Source organism: Sabethes cyaneus, chromosome 2 (assembly GCF_943734655.1).
Source record: "Sabethes cyaneus chromosome 2, idSabCyanKW18_F2, whole genome shotgun sequence".
Lineage (NCBI taxonomy): Eukaryota > Metazoa > Arthropoda > Insecta > Diptera > Culicidae > Sabethes > Sabethes cyaneus.
Window position 1 is genome coordinate 235,985,758 of NC_071354.1, and position 17,609 is coordinate 236,003,366.

The following is a 17,609-nucleotide window of genomic DNA, read 5'->3' on the forward strand; positions in this document are numbered from 1 at the left end:
TTTTAACCTGGAAATGAAACAAGTTGATTAGTGGTAGCGTAAAGCAATAGAGGAAAGCGCATGAAGGGAGAAGATTATTAGAACCACTTCTTTTTGAGCGACACAAATAAAAATCTGCTACAAAAAGGATTTCTTTCGAAGCAGTTTGTTTATCCCAACTGTTTGTCTTTCCCGTCTGTTTGCCTGTTTCGTCGGTCTGCCCGTCCCGTCCGTCTGTTTGTCCCGCTTCTCTGCCTGTTAGTTTGTTTCGTCTGTCTGTCCCTTCTGTCTGTTTGTCCGTTCAATCTATCTGTCTGTCTGTCCCATCTGTCTGTCTTTAGCGACTGTCTGTCTGTCCTGCCTGTCTATCTGTCCCGCTCTCTGGCTGTCCCATCTATCTGCCTGTGCATCCTGACCGTCGGTTTGTTTTTCTGTCTGTCTATTCCATCTGTCCCGTCTGCCCCATCTATCCCGTCTCTTTGTTCCATGTCTTTGTCTATCATTTCTGTTTGTCTGTCTGTCCTTTCTATCTGTCTGTCCCATCTGTCTGTCTGTCCCATCTGTCTGTCTGCCTTTACTGTCTGTCTGTTTATCCTGTCTGTTTTTCTGGCCCATCGGTCTGTCTGTCCCGTCTATCTGCCCCTCATACCTGTCTATTTGTCCCGCCTGTCTGTTAGTCAGTCACATCTGTCTGTTTGTCCGTCCCATCTGTCTGTCCCATTTGTCTGCCTTTACTGTCTGTCTGTATATCCCGCCTGTTTATCTGTTTATCCCGTCTGTTTGTCTGCCTGTCCCGTCTGGTTGTCTTTCCCGTCTATCTGTCTGTCCCATCTGTCTACCTTAACCGTCTGTCTATTTATCCCACCTGTCTGTCTATTTATCCCGCCTGTATGTCTGTCCCATCGGTCCCGTCTGTCTGTGTCTGCCTTTCCCATTTGTCTCGTCTGTTTGGCTGTGTATCCGCTCCGTCTGACTGTCTGTCCCAGACAAACAGACGGGACAGACAAACAAACAAACGGGTCAAACGGACAGAAGGGACAGGATACACAGACACATGGGGCAGACGGACGGGACAGACTAGACAGACGGGATAGACAGGCAGGCAGACAGACAGTTGAAATTTTAGAATTTTAGTAATTTACGTAATGTGATATCTTTTTAGAAATATGATTAACTTTAAAAAAAATCAGGAACATTTTCAAGTTTTGTGAACTTTGAAGAAAAATTCGCCTTTAAAAAAAGGCTCAGAGGTAAAGAACTTGACCTTTCTTTTTCGACGGACCCCACAGCCGATTTTCAGAGTGCGGGAACCAGTGCAATGATCCTATTGACCCGGGTCAGCACCGCTTACTGGCTTGTTAAACCAGCATCGTATCTCGAAGCCAACTGGGCAGTTCAATATATTTTAATTGCTCTGATTTTAAACGGGAGGCTGGAAATGCTGAGAAATTAAATATTATAAAGTTTGTTTTTGGAAATTGACATTCTAGAAATTGCCTATGTTTATTGATTTTAAATTTCGTATAAACTGTTAATACCAGATGTGATTTAAAACGGCGCATGTTTCTTGATTGGAGAATAATTTGTTTGAAGAAAAACTACAAGATATACAGCCCTAAGGGTTGTACCAAAGGGTGACGTAGGACTGTGTCATTTAGTACTCTTTACATTGATAACATGTTTTAATCGATGAAGTATAACTTTATGTCTGATCGTTAGTTCAAAGACTAATGCAAACTGCATTCATGGCATATGCATATTTGAGTGCCGTCATCCGGGGATACTTGCAACACTTTTGAACTTTGATTTAGTATAACTTTCGAAGTATACCGTTTAGGTCCAAGTGTAAGTAGCCAAAACTTGTATAGTGGTGAGTACTTTTGATTTATGAATAGGCACGAAAATAGGGGTGTTGCAAGTTACCCAGTAAACGAGGTTACTTGCAACACTTTTCTGATTTTGCGTTTCTTATGATTTTATATCTGATTTCAAACCGCGAATGACTATTTTGAGATATTTTGAAGGTATTTGTAGTAAAACAAGGGATTCTGGAGGCATTTTTTGTTTCCCAATTTCGTCTATCGCTTTTTTAAAGATATTCGGTGAAAATGCAGCATGTCGGCGAACTCCAAATTGCCGTTTCAAGGCACGTGGAATTTTTCACAATTTTAATTTTTCTAGAGATGGTGGTAGACAAAATAACATCGTACAGATTCAAACTTACTTTGTACATACTGTCTATTACGATAATTTTCATTTTTACAAGTGCTGCAAGCCGCGCCATATTGGAAGTAACAACACGAATTCATCGTTTCTTTTCCAAGTTCAAAATATAAACAAAACTCAAAGTTGCTATTTGTTAGCTAATATGATGCACTTATTGTGTACAGGAACCAAACAATAAAAAATAATTCCATGTCAATGAATTGACGCAACTTTGCACATCCATTTTTCCTACTCTGAAAGTGGTATTACTTTCCAATCGTATAGAAACAAGCAAAACAATGATGTAATGGATTAAACTTAACTAAACAATAGGTACACATCCCTTCTTTAAAATGGCAGTGGGTACAAATGGTTATGTTAACAAACAAATGCGTTGGAGCTGTTAGAAGCGCGATGCGCCAAAGTGTTGCAAGTAACCCCGGTGTTGCAAGTATCCCCGGATGACGGTATCTGTGAGTATCATTGTTTGAGTATTTATTTGTAAAAGAAGAGCGAAATATTTTGATTTAATTCTTCATTGAATCAATGGTGGTTTTGAAAAAAAAAAACCGTTTGAAATTGTTTGGTGGCCCTGAAAAGAACTATGTTTGAGCTGATAGCACTTCTTAAAAATCAGTACTATAATTACTGTTGCCAATATATAGATGGATGTCGCTATTCGGTCCTTTAGACTCTAGGATGATGGTTGCCCGCTAATACAGGAGTGATAGGAAATACCAAATCACTGTAAAGTAGAAATGGATTAGTTTTATCAAAATAGTGACCGTCCGTCAGTGCAATCGTGCGATAAATGAGCAGACGGTGAACCTAGTGTGCTATTTTATAGTCACTGGCACTGCCGTTGCTACTTGTAAGCTAGTGTAGGTGTGGGAGAAACCAGATCGGCTGCTGCTGCTGCTCAAATAAGTATCCGAATGGAACGTTAACCATTTAAAAAGTGTAGAAAAATCTTTTCATTCTTCAATTACTATAGTTCTTATAAGAACTGTTTAAGGCCACAATGGCCTGCTGCTGAATTTGCTGCCCGTCAGTCGATCCGTTTCCATTTGCCTTCAGTGTTGGTTTGCGATAATTGCCATTGAAACTGCCGCCAAAATGCCATCGGGTATGCCTCGAATTGCCATTAATTGCTGCAAAAGTCCTTGGATTTGCATCCAATTGCCGGTGTTGCCGCCAAAATACCCTCGTTTTTACCTCCAATTGCTGCCGGTGTTGCCGCAAAATGCCGTTGGTTTCGCCACCAATAGCCGATGATAAATACTGACCGTCCGTCAGTGCGATCATGCGATAAATGAGCAGGCGGCGAACCAAGTGTACCATTTTATAGTCACTGGCACTGCCGCTGCTACTTGTAAGCTAGTGTGGTGGTGGAGGAAACCATATCGGCTGCTGCTGCTTAAATGATTGTCCGACACTGATTGAGCAAGCTATCGAACAATTTCATATGTCTGCGATGGGGATAATGCAAAATGTAACGTAAAGTGCATCGTGTGGGATTCACGTTGGCCATTGCCCGCTGATTCCGCTTGTCTTCGGGGTCGGTGTTGCCTGTCAATAGCCATCGAGTTGCCAATTGGATTGGAAAAGGGGTGTGGCTTACAAAGTGGTCTCAACGGTTATCATTTGGATCCAAATCCTTTGGTGTATCTAATTGTCGTCCGTGCCTGTGAAGCTAGGTGATCACAAGGCAAATGTATGGGAAAATTCGACCTGAAAACTTTACACACATTTTCACTATTTAGCGTATAAAAAATTATTATTAATATGTTACTATAAAATTGCTGGTCATTTTATCTATCCAACGACATATTAACTGTTAACTGTAAACTGTTAAATTAGGCTGTAAATTAGGCTGTACACTTCTATTTTTCGTTTTTACAAAGTGCTACCCAGTCCCAGTATAGTAAACAAAGACGTAGCCCTACGTCAAAAATCGAAACTATTTTCACAATTAAATTTACTTAATTTTATTTCGACAGGTACAAATTTCGCTGTGACTTGCAGGCTTCATCAGTACCTGTTTCGAGAGAATGTTCCTGTGCAGGAACAAAGTTGTCACACACTTGTCCAATTTTGGGAGCAACTCTTTCACCGAAGTTAAAAATCGAAGACGTAATCTTACGTCGAAAGCTTTTACTAAACGAACCTAATTAATCTGGTAAACCAAAATCGTAAGCTCATCATAAGTAGTTTATCAAAATTAAACAAACAGTGGCAGTGAATAATGTACACGAACTCAATTTCGACTCAAAATACCATTCCAGCGCGGAACATTACTCATGTAAATAATCACCGCAAATCAGTCATAAAAGCATCACGAAACAGTCATAAACTTATTATTTTATTATTGTTCGTTTATGGTACAACTAGACTACCAGTTTGGAGTTTCCTTTGTGATTGAATATTCAATAATCGATTATCCAATGAACGTTTCCGTTTTCGACTCATCCCTTCCGCGTCATTGCGTTATTTGCAGATAGCAGCCAAATTAACGATTCGTTTCGGATTGTCATCAATATTGATGAATGCATTTATTATTAGGTTAAGGAAGAACTTAACCTAAGGTTTTATTACCTCAAGCAAGCCTTCACGGAAAAATAATAACATCACAGTTCAGTAAACTCAGTTAGCGATAAAAACCTGCCATTTTTCGTTCCAGTTCGTAACGAACCCATGCAAGTGTGACGTGTGTCAAATTTCACTTTCATCGCTCGGATTATCCGCTATGAAAAATTACCATTTCGGTGAGATAAATAGACTACATTAATAAGCCGCCCCGTTCTGGCCCAGCCCCAGCAGCAGCAGCAGCAGCAGCAACAGCAGACACTGGCACTGTCTGTCTGCCTCTGGCTCCACGGGGTCGCGTTCACCCGAACTAACACACAAATTGAGCACGAAATCGACACAAAATGACTGGGCAAACCAGACATTATACATCGTAATTCCTACCTACCTACCAACCCACCACAAGGCACCGTGCCGCGGTTGAACCCTGGCTGGCGACCGGAGGCGGTATTTTGGACTGTTTTTGCCATTGACGCGACTAACCGAACCATCGCATAGTCAACCAACGCAACGCACCGCATCGCCGAGCCGGCTTACCACCGTTAAGGATATACGACAAGCTGCATGCGCGATATTCTCGAAAGATGATGGCACACATAAAGTAGCAAACATAAGTGCCTATATGTATGGACATGGAGGTATATGTACGTTCATGCCTATAAGCGTACGTATAGAGCGAATCTAATGGATTCGCTCCAAAACGTGTTAAATCGGTGCCGGTTGTTTGCGGAGCGTTGGTCTATTTCTGTCCTAAGCCTTTCATACGAAGAGCGCCAACGATGCTATTATCGCATCTAATGGTCCTGAAACTGATGCTGCTGCTGCTGCTCATGATGATGATGATGATGATGATGATGATGATGATGCTGATGACGCGGAAGGCTTCCCAGCAGCAAATCTGTGGGAGGAGTGGCTCATGCCGACTCATTCCAATGTGCATTTCAACAGGTGATAATACTATTGGAGTGTCGCCAACTCTAGTAGAGTACCATTGCAGTACAGCTACAGGTGGACCGAGTGCACTTCTAGCAGGATAGCATCTGCTGTGCCGTGTTATTCACGTTCGAAATAGCACGTAATTATTTTTGATCTGTTTCACCCTTGCCGATTGGTTCCGATTCATTGGGGCAGAAAGTAATTTTATTGATATTCTCTTGAATCGCTCCGTTTTGTGCAATTGCAGCGAAGCAATTTAAACATTCAGTCAGATAGCAGAGCAGGTTTAACTTAACTGTGTCTGCATTTAATAATCTGCCTTATACGTTCGTGTATCAACTCAAGCCACACTCTTCATTTTGATACCGCAATAAACTATAATCCTTGCCATGAAAGCGATACAATTTTACCACAAAGCCGGTCATTTTGCTATTCTACGAGTTTACCACGTTAGAGCCATTCCCTTTTGAAGAGACTGTTGACACTCGAGCTTTCACGTTTATCGTACGTCTCACAGACAGTGACTGCCAGTGTTTTATTTTCTTGTGCCATTCATCCGTTTCCCTGAGAAAGCATGCCTCTCATAACTAGACCATACATTATAGTGTGTCTGCAGTGCAGAAACCAGTATAAGTTGGATGCTTTCCAACCGAACAGACAGCAACCGGCTGCATGCATCCTGTCATCCATAATTCACTCAGCCAACCGCTTTGTCCATCCACCTCGTCCACCGTCCGCTACAATCCACCCACGGAAAGTCTGGTTCCGTTTATTGCAATCAACGAAAACAAACTGTTGCTAAACCCCGCACAATGACGGATACGTACACAACAGGTGCCACGCGAGCCCCCGTCCGTCCGAAAGCCGGTCGGTGCTGCAGAAGCGATGCACCTGATAGTAAATTGTGGCCCCCAGGCGACACATGCACGTAGCATCAATTGCGACAGCAACAGTTTGACCGCTCATTTCTCTACTAGTTATGTGAAGGGTGGCTGGTTCATCTAGCTGGAAAACGGTTGAAAATTTAACAAGCTTAAGGTTGGGCCAGCATACGAAGTGCTGTTGACCTTCGGTGTGTAACTAATTAAATCTCATTTGTCTTTTTAACTATAGAACTATAGGACATAGGGTGAAACTGTCTGCTCTTGTTATTGAACTTCATTTATCTGTCATAAAAAGTAACCAATTTTCTACTATTTCCAAATAAATGTATCGGAGAAAAAGTTCCAACGTCAACAGGGATCATTCAACTAACAAACGATTTTCTTTTCTCTTCCTTCTACCTCCATCAAAATTCACAATGCACACAATGTCCACCAATCACACCTGCCAATCAAACAAAAAAAAACAAAACTTTCAAACATAAAACTTGCCCCGGGAGGGCCACGGGCAGACAACGGCACCGGTTGTCACCGGCACCGCTGATAAGGATCCAGGGCGAACCGGACCCGACGGCCGGTAGCGAGGAACGAAAAGACGGAAGCATAACCGAGATTGTCTATCGGTTCGACAAAATGAACCCGCCCTATAACAGTGTGCTCAGTGCCAATAACAATAGGTATGGTTCCGATTCTATACACACTTTCACGTCACAAAACGTGTACGTCAACGTCGTCGGTCGGTGGAACTTTCTAAGCTCTGTGCTCTCTTATATGCTGATCTAATCTCTTTCTATCTCTGTCGCTGGCTTTGGCTGTCCACTCACTCACTACTGCTGCAGCCACGTTTCTCACCTTTAACACCTGTTTTCTATTTGACACTTTCACACATCCTACTTTTCCGCTGCTCAATGTTATATCACCTATAACCACAATGTTCAATGTATGAAGCCGAGACACCAGCACCAGCAGCTGTCTCGCGATCACAGTTCTCGTACAGTCGACACTTTTTGGCTCAAAATTGGTTTCCAGTCTGGTCAAAATTAAACCAAAGCACTAAAACAGCTACCTAAATAACTACACCGTTGTTGGTTGCACCAATCGATGTCTTCCTCCATGTTTGAACACACCAATGTGGCGTAAGATTGTCCTAAATAACTGTGGTTGTTTAAATGTCAATGTTGGAAGTAACACTTTTTTGTTGTAATCGTAACGTAAGTAGAGACAGAAACTAATATCGTGTGTTCAATGGCTATTGTGGTGATTGTTTCGTTGTTTGATAATCTAATAAAACAAAGAGATATCACAGAATAATTCGTCGAAACTATCGAAAGATTAAAATTTACTTTTTAATTCTACTATTTGTTTATTATTCTGACAAATATGAATTTCGCCTTCGCACTTGCAGTCTCCTCAGTGTCTGTTTCTAATGGTTTTAACACAAACACTGATGAAGCCTGCAAGTCGGCGGCAAAATGAGTGTCTGCCAAAATAAAGTCTGAAAGAAAATTTTAATCTTATGCTGAAATAATAAAAGTCAATCGGGTAAAACATTGGGCATTGGGAAATCAATTAACGGTTGACATAAATTATTGTAAACCAACCTCGTGTCTTGTTGTCTAATTTTATCTAAAGCAAATCTCGCGAAACTATCCAAAATGTCTTAAGTGCCAGTGAGAGATTCTCTTGGTTGTCCTTCTTTTCCGATGATCACGACGACGTAAATCAATTCGATTACTAGTTTTTTTTACGATTAAGTAGTTAAGATACAAGTAAAAAGAAAAAAACACCCAGTGCAGTGGTGGTAGAATCACTAAACATTCCGCAGCGACGTCCGTCAACAGCCTGCCTGTTTCAATCGCACTGACAGAGTAGATAACAGTCTATCTTCCCGGCGGCAGAAACAAAGAGCAATTAAAGGAAAATAATTATCGTCGCCGAGGCGAGTGTGTAGTACGTGATGATAAAAATGATAAAAATTGAGGGACAAAACTAGGTATTAGACCACCTTATGTAAGGGTGCGGCAGTAGTTTAGTCAGTAAAAAATTCGGGTACCAAGCGACCCAAAATATTGCATTCCGGACCCTCAGGGATGAAATAATGACATTTAGACCAGAAGCCAGGCTGAAACTGCCCTATGGACTCATAAATAAAAGCAATATTTTGAAAATATGGGGTCACTAATTTTCCCAGAAAACACTAGTACCTTTGTACTGCCCATGGATTCATAGTTGACGTAAAAGCCAAAATGACCAAAATGTACTGTTTCGGTCCCAACTATGTAATATGCATGCCCAATGTTCAAACAACATTTGTTTGTTCGAAAATATTCGAGAAATTTGGGAAAATAGAGCTACTCTACATAGTTGACGTAACACCCCGCATAATTATCTAGCATAGCAACCTGCTTTTCACGGACTTTACGCCTGTTGCGTATTTAGATGAGGAAAAGAATGGTTTACTACTGAGGACTACACTTAGTTTATTACAATTAGTACGTTTAGCTATTAATATTTAATCGACTACATTTTGTGACCCGAGAATAAAGAATGGTGTAATAATCATTTCCGCTTCGGCTGACAGTTGTCAAGAGTACCAACTATCGAGTGCAGGGTTGAGCACAGTAATTGACTCGAGGGGCCTCAACATCTCCCTTTTTATCTGTAGAAGTACGGGTTGTATCTAGTGGGCATCCGGCGGATCCGAGTGGACCGACGGAGCGGAACAAGCGGGCAGTCCCGCGGAAGACGTGGCGCAGCAGGAACCGGTTGATCTGCAGCGGTCGATGACCCTTCGATGAACTTGAACTCTTGCAGCAGGATATGCAACGGCAGGTTCGACGAAGCTTCTTCCATATGGGCCTCGACTTTAGTGTTCCCCCGAGCACGGAGTTGATTGGTGTGTGATCTGATTAGCCTGCTTCCATCCAGCAACACATTGTAATTGACACTACCAACACGTTCGATGACGGTACCAGCTAGCCATACGAGTTTTCCATGCTTGAGAGTGCTTGCATACACTTGATCGCCTTTTTCGAAATTTCGCTTCTTTGCCCCATGGTGTCTGTTGAATTGATTTTCCATGTGCTGATTTTTCTGGAGAACGAAATCTACAGGTGGTTTCAGCAAATCCAATGTGGTCCGGTGTTTCCTCCCCATCAAAATTTCAGCCGGTGACAGTCCATCCGGAGCCGACTTGTTCGGTGTTGACCGGTAAGCGGACAAGAAAATTTGCAGAGAACGGGAAATAGAGTTTTGCGTTTCTGGCATTATTTTTCTTAAGCCTCGCTTCAGAGTATCCACAAAGCGCTCCGCTTGTCCATTGGACTGCGGGTGATACGGAGCGGTGCGTATGTGCACGATGCCAAGAGACTCGCAGAATTCTTTGAATTGGCTGCAAGAAAACTGCGTTCCATTATCGCTGACAATGGTTTCTGGCAGTCCGTACCGAGCGAACGTTTCAAAAAGCAGTTCGATGGTCGTCCTACTGGTGATGGTTGATGTTCGGATGATCTCTGGCCACTTACTGTAGGAGTCGACAATGACCAGAAAATACTGTCCTTCAAAAGGACCAGCATAATCCACGTGTAGCCGTTGCCAGGGATGACTAGCTTGTGGCCACGACGAAAGTAATGTTTTTGGCGGAGATTTGGCCACAGATGCGCAAGCGCTGCACGACGAAACGAAATTTTGCGCATCTTGATCGACGCCGGGCCAGTAGACATGGCTCCTCATCACTGACTTCATCCGCTCTTGACCGGGATGTCCTTTGTGGATGGCCTTGAGTACGGGTTGCCGATACACTTTCGGCACAACGATTCGACCAGATAGCATGAGGCACCCTCGCACGAGAGAAAGCCCTTCCTTGCGAGCGTAGAACGGACGGAGATCATTATTGACTTGCTTAATCGATTTAGGCCAACCAGTTTGCACGTGTTGAATCACTTCCAGAAGCAGCTTGTCCTTGTTAGTGGCAGCTTGAAGGTGTTTGAAAGTGACCGGTAGAGCAGTTAGTGCTGCATTTACGGTAGCAAACACGTCCTCTTCCATTTGAACCGAAGCAATAACGAAATCGTCATCTGGTTTTGCTCGCGGGTCAATGAGCCTAGATAGGATGTCCGCATAGCCAAAATCCTGCGTAGCGACGTGCGTGATATCGAAATCATACGACAGCAGAATGAGGGCCCATCGTTGTAGGCGGTTGGTTGTATGGATTGGTATACCTTTCTTGGATCCAAATACTGCGACCAACGGCTTGTGATCGGTGTGAAGGCTGAATTTTCTTCCATATATGAAGCGATGAAACTTGGTGACACCGAAGATTAGCGCCAATGCCTCCTTTTCCACTTGACCGTAACGCTGTTCTGCTGGAGTTAGCGTTCGGGAGGCATGGCACACGACTTTCACGGAACCGTCTGGGTATCGATGCATAAGACATGCTCCGACTCCATGGCTGGATGCATCCGCTGCGACAATCGTTTCGAGGTTAGGCTCGTAGTGTGCAAGCAGCAGATCTGACCGGAGCAAACTTTTGAATTGCTCAAATGAACGTTGGCAGCTCTCATCCCAGTTCCATTTTGAATCCTTTTTAAGAAGTGAATCGAGTGGGCGTCGTAGATCGTGCATGTTGCGAACAAATTTGCCATAAAAATTTATAGCGCCGAGGTATGATCGCAAGGTACTGACGTCGTGTGGGGGCGGCATACTACATATCGCTGCTGTTTTGACAGGATCGGGCCGGATCCCTTGATGGTTGATGATGAAACCGAGATAGTGGATTTCCGGCATGAAAAAAGAACACTTTTCAATGCGCAGCGTAAAACCCCACTCCTGGATACGTTCCAGAAGCTTCAAAAGACGGACTCGATGTTCCTTGGCGTCCTTTCCGTGCACCAGTACGTCGTCGAGGTACGTTTCAACTCCTTCCAAACCAGCTACCATGGCGTCGACGATCGTTTGAAACGTGCCGGGGGCAGATTTGACACCCGGTGGCAAGCGATTAAACTCAAACAATCCGCGATGAGTATTGATCGTGAGGTACTGTCTGGAATCTTTCTCGACCGGTATTTGCAAATACGCATCCGATAGATCGAAGTGCGAGAAGACTATGCTGCCGGAGAGTTTGGCAAAAATCTCCTCGGGGAGCGGGAGAGGATGCTGATTGGGCTGAATGGCGCTGTTTAGGCCAGTAGAATAGTCAGCGCACACTCTTACTCTCGGTGGCTGTCCGTTCACTGCTTTCTTACGAACGGCAACGATGGGTGCCGCCCAGTCAGAGAACTCCACCGGCGAAATGATTTCTAACTCTTCCAATCGTTTCAGCTCAGTTTCGATCGGTTCGAGTGCGGCAAACAAAACAGGTCTTTTACCACGGAAAACGGGCTGAACATCCGGCTTCACATAAAGTTTTGCTTCTGTTTTATTACAGCAACCCAGTGAATCCGAAAACAGTTGGGGAAACGATATTTTCAACCATTGAACGATGTCGGTTGCTGTCGTGACGTTGTTGCAGACCGTGCTCAGGGGAACGTGCCACAGGTTGAAGAGTTCGATAAAGTCGAGGCCTAGAAGATTGAGATTGTGAACGTTGGTAATAAACAGTTTACCTGAACGATGAACTCCTCTCAGCATAACATCACAATCAATTTCTGCGATGAGCGGTAGCGGTTGACCTGAAGCCGTCCGGGCTTGTTGTGAAGGTGGCTTAGTTGATGGTCGTCCGATCCGATTCCAGTTGTCTTCGGTGATGATGCTGATGTCTGACGCGCAATCTAACTGGAGCTCAATTTTGACTTTATTTACAACAACGGTGACGTATTTTCTCCGATCCCGAGCAGCAACTTGTCGAACGGAATAAATGCCTTTTGTTTGTGGGGCTTGTTTCGATTTCCTTTTCTTGCCTGGATTCAATGACACACAGTGGCAATACCCTTCTTTGTGCCCAATAACGTTACAATCACGGCAGCGATGGTCTTGGAAGGGGCACTCACGAACATAGTGGAGCTGTCCGCATTTCCAACACGGCGTTCTCGGTTTATTGTTGCTATCACTATTGTTACGATGAGCCGGATTGTTGGGCATCGGTGGGTGTTTGAATGCAGGCTTAGAGACGACTGATTTCTTCGGGTGCTTGATCGGATTGATAGCGTTGACCGATGCCTTCTCGCTTGGGCACTCCACGATTGAAGCGTCTTTCCGGAGATTGATAATGCGATGACACTCTGTGGTGAGATCGTTGAGCGTCATTGATTTGTTGCCTTCCAACTTAGCTAGCAGAGCGGTCCGGATCTCAGCATCCTGGGGTGCGTGTAGGCCACAAACGTATATTAAACACACAAAACCGGCATACATTTGAAAGTCGTCGGAAGCTTTCTTGTTAAGCGTGAGGCAGCGGTATCGCTTGCAGAAGAGGGATGCGTGTGCACTAAAAAGCTGCTTCAATTTAGACACCGTCTCGTCGAACGAAAAATCTCGTGTGGTCTTCGGGAGAATGTGGTTCATGTACTCCGCATGAGTACTATCACTGAGTTTGCGGAGCAGCAGACGTGTCTTGGCGGCATCATTGAGTTTACCTGCATCGACCCGAAATGTGTCCTCATGACGGCTGTACCAGTTGTCGAATGTGAGGTTAGACTCGGGATCGTAATGGAATTCTGTCATAGAATTGGCAAGAGATTCCATGCGGGCATCAGTCGATGATGTTCCTGCGGCAGCCGTGGACATTGTTCGGCTCATAGCAAGCTCGGACAAAATCTTCTGCTGTGTATTCATCATTTCGATGAACATTTTCTTAAAATCCTCATCCATTGTTAGCGTGACGGTGTGTTGTAGAGCGGACGAACGAAATTTACCGCTTGATCACCGTTTTCGCGGGTTTCACTCACAATCCTCGTCGCCAGAATGTTGCGTATTTAGATGAGGAAAAGAATGGTTTACTACTGAGGACTACACTTAGTTTATTACAATTAGTACGTTTAGCTATTAATATTTAATCGACTACATTTTGTGACCCGAGAATAAAGAATGGTGTAATAATCATTTCCGCTTCGGCTGACATTTGTCAAGAGTACCAACTATCGAGTGCAGGGTTGAGCACAGTAATTGACTCGAGGGGCCTCAACAACGCCAAGCTATAAAAACAGCCTGTTTCTTCGCATAAACTGGCGTATGCATTTTTTGAATACAATAACCGAGAAATGAATCACGAAACCTCATCTTACCTCTTTTGCCTAACAATCTCTACTAAATTGACAGATTATTTGCTAGAAAAAGTATACAGTTAAGATTATATGACCTTAACGACAAGGTTGTCAGAGTACATTTATGACAGTCAGTATGGCACCGAATATCACCCTTCCCTTCCCTTCTTCAGTGTACCGACATGCACCGATACCATCACAAAAAAATAAAATTAGTTCAACTAACCTACTAGCCGTAATAAGATCTTGCAACTCGAAGCACTAAACATTGCATTGTTCTATTACTTTTTGAGGTACACTAAATATTAAGATTTCTGCCCAATTAAAATTCATCACTATAATTTCTCTTTTTCGCCGTCGATTTTCAGTAATTTTTTTCGACCATTCCATTCGTCACAGGCACAGAAAACTTTAATTTACTACCCGAACAGTTATTTAGTAAGATGTTGTAAGTAACGTGTTATAATGATTTTACTCAAACTGTTCACTTGAATTGATAGGAAAAACTTCACTTCGTTTCGATTGCAATTCCGAATCCGCGACCGTCGTTGTTATACGTTGCCAAGGGAACGGACGTTTATATGGAGTGATGCCAACGTAAACATTTGAGCATAAAATTGACCAATTATTTTCACTATTAAATTAAAGATCGTAGAGTGTCGATAATATACTTAAATAAAATTCTCTGATAATAAAGTTCACCGTAAACAACATTTTGACGTAGGACTACGTCTTACGGCAAGTTTTGAGATAGGGTGTCATTCCAAAAAATCGAAAAATGCGAGCGTCACGAAAAATGAAAGGTTTTGAGCGCTAATAGCTCAGCGGGTTTCCTATCGATTTTCAATATTCTTACAACAATCGACCGGAAAATCTTCTAAGAATTGACCCAAATGAAGAAAAGTATGGATTCTTGATGTTGAACTATTGAAAAATTGAAAATAATGAACCTATGTTTTACCAGAATTCTCGCTTCGTGATTGGTTGGAAGATTCTTTGCGATGATCTAAACCTATACCAATTTGATATCTGTGCTTGGGAAGTAAGCCAAAACAAGAAACCAAGCTTCCACATTTCAACAAGATTTCTTAACACCGCGGTTAAACCTAGACCATTTTGATGTCCTTGCTTGGGAAGTACGCCAGAAAGAGTGACAAAACCCCCTCGTGCCAACAGATTTCTTACGAACGCGATTAAACCTAGTCCAATTTGATGTCTGTGCTAGGGAAGTGTGCCAGAAAAAATGACACAAGTTCGTTGTCCCAACAGATCGCAAAGACGATTAAACCTCGGCGAATTTGATATCTGTGTTGGAAAAATGTGCTACAGCTGTAGTGTTCGGTTACAATACGACTCTGTATGAAGGTGAAATTAGTCATCATCGATTCTGCCAATTTCAAAAGCAGTTTTTTTGTTTGAAACAAAAATTCGGTTTATGAAAATATATTAGCTGTATTCAGATTGGCAAGAAGAATGCAGTATATACATTTTTCTAAACACAATCCCGCTTTTGGGCCGAAAAGCTGCTTCCGAAATTGGGCTTTCCGACGAAAAGTCAATGACTGCTAGTTTCCCGTGAATACGCATGCTTACCGTTTCATTAGAAGTGTATTGAAAAGATGTGCTGTTGATAAAATAGGATTGAATTGGTAAAATCCCTTCAACGTGGGGAACCATGGGTAATAAAAACAATCTTTAATTTCAGTAAAGTAGCAGGAAAGCAATAGTTCTTGATTTTGTTAAATTGTTTTCAAATGCACAATCTTTTGAGAATTGAACGTATGCAATGTTACTACTTTAATAAATGTTACATACAACGCATGTAGCATGTATATATGTTGCATATAGCATATATACATGAAGAATCGAATGATTACAAGCATGAATACATGCTACTATCACTACAAAGAGACTTACGTAGTCCTGCGTCACTTATATATGCGGTCGTGTCTTGTACACAACCCCTCTGATTTTTTGTGATATAATTACTGTCGAATCTAGTTCAACAGCAAAAATAGATACGCGATTCTACGTTTCATAATTGTTCATAACAGCTTATTACCTACTACTAGCAACTCTATTCTCAACAAAACGATAGTGGCAACAAGTACTGAAATCAGTGAAAAAGCAACTGGATTCTGACGACCTTCACCTAAACATTTTTCCCGATAAAAATGCGTTTTCTTAACAATGATGGTGTTAGTCGTTACGTCAACTATGCATCCATGGGCAGTGTATCAAGCATCGTAAATTAGAACAGGGGAAAGGGAACTCCATCGCTTAGGCATTACAGGTTTATCCGCACGGGAGGCTTGCCGGGAGAATGTGGTAAAATCGTATAGTGGTTCCTACCGAAGTTCTATAAAATATCACGGTATCCGAAAGCAACTCCGCTAAAGTGACTAGTGCCGCTTTAAGCGCAACCCACATTTTTTCTTAATACTAAATTCGGCATTTGGCCAGGGCAAGTTTATAAGAGTGGTACTGGCTTGAGGTGCGTAATGAAACCTCTTGTCTATGGGCAAAAACATAACTTGTTCCACTTTCAGGTTATAGGAACGAGATTGGGGATGCAAAGTAGTAAATTTCATGGAAAGGAAAACATATACACCTGCGCACCCTTCCTTTGTGCTGAGCTCTGGTTTATCGACGATAAATTTTCTAGCTAGGGCTAGTCATAAGAATGGTACCCGAATGGCTTGAGGTGCGTGATGAAGCCTCTTGTCCAAGCATACATTGTGATCTATTCTGCGCGGCGAGTGGAAAGAGAGTGCCACTCGCATTTACCTACGCATTTACACTCGCCTCGCAGAATAAGTGCCATTATAACTAGTCCCCGCACTTTCTGACTCTGGAGAGTAAGATTGATTACTCAAGAGTAGTGAAAAACACTGAAGAGAAAAGGAAGAGTGAAAACACCAACACTCAAGCGTGGAAGTCCACCCAATCATTCGTTGGCATTACTGCAAATATAACAAAGCGTAAAACCAATATCACCATAGATCAAAATACTGGTCACAGTGATAATGTTCACACGAAAAAGCCTCGAAGAGTAAATGTTTGTCTTAGTAGAACACGAAAGTTTAATAAAAGCAAAGTCGAAACTATTTTCACAATTAAACTCCACTATTAATTATAATTTGACAGATAGGAATTACAGATTTTATTGAACCTTCGTAAACAGGCACTAATGAAGCCTGCAAGTCGGGGACGAAATACACATCTGTTGAAATAAAATTAATAGTAGAATTTAATTGTAAAAATAGTTTAGACTTTTCTTTCATCCAGCAAATGAAAATGTAAGCAAATCAAGCATTCAATTTATCCTTTCAAATGCGCGATTTTCAATGAATTTCGCCTACTACGAATAACAACTGCACTAAAGAGAAACGAAACGAAAATGTTTTATTCGGATTTATTGACGCTCGTGAGCCTAGGATACCTATATTTTCCTCTATCCCAAGAAACACTCGATCATGGTTTGTTTATTTTCTAATTTTCTTACCACGAGTTTATCCTCTCTTTGTGTGAGAGGATAAAGCTGTATCAGCCGTCTTTCAGAGAACTGGTTACTATGGAAAAAATGAAATAAGATATTATCAACTGTCTTTCTCTAGCGGAAAAATGTTTTTCTTCCGTTTTATACAGACAGACAAGTACAGAATCTAGTTGTCATATGAGAATAACAGGTGAGCGAAAAACGTTTATCTGACAGGCAAGTGAAAACCTTAATCACTGAAGTAAATTTTCTCAGCAATCCAGGAAAAATATTATCTGGAAAACAATTTCCTAAAAACTAAAATTCAAAAAAAAAAGTTGGGAAAAC

The 17,609-nt window shown here is 42.2% G+C and overlaps 1 protein-coding gene across 1 annotated transcript in view; it reads left to right on the forward strand.

Moving 5' to 3' along the window:
• LOC128737042 (BAI1-associated protein 3) overlaps positions 1–17,609 on the forward strand; it is a 216,613-nt gene that overhangs the window by 69,135 nt on the left and 129,869 nt on the right. The window contains exon 3 of the mRNA XM_053831589.1: positions 7,100–7,264. Within this exon, the coding sequence (XP_053687564.1) occupies positions 7,100–7,264 (165 nt within the window). The remainder of the gene's footprint in view (positions 1–7,099; positions 7,265–17,609) is intronic.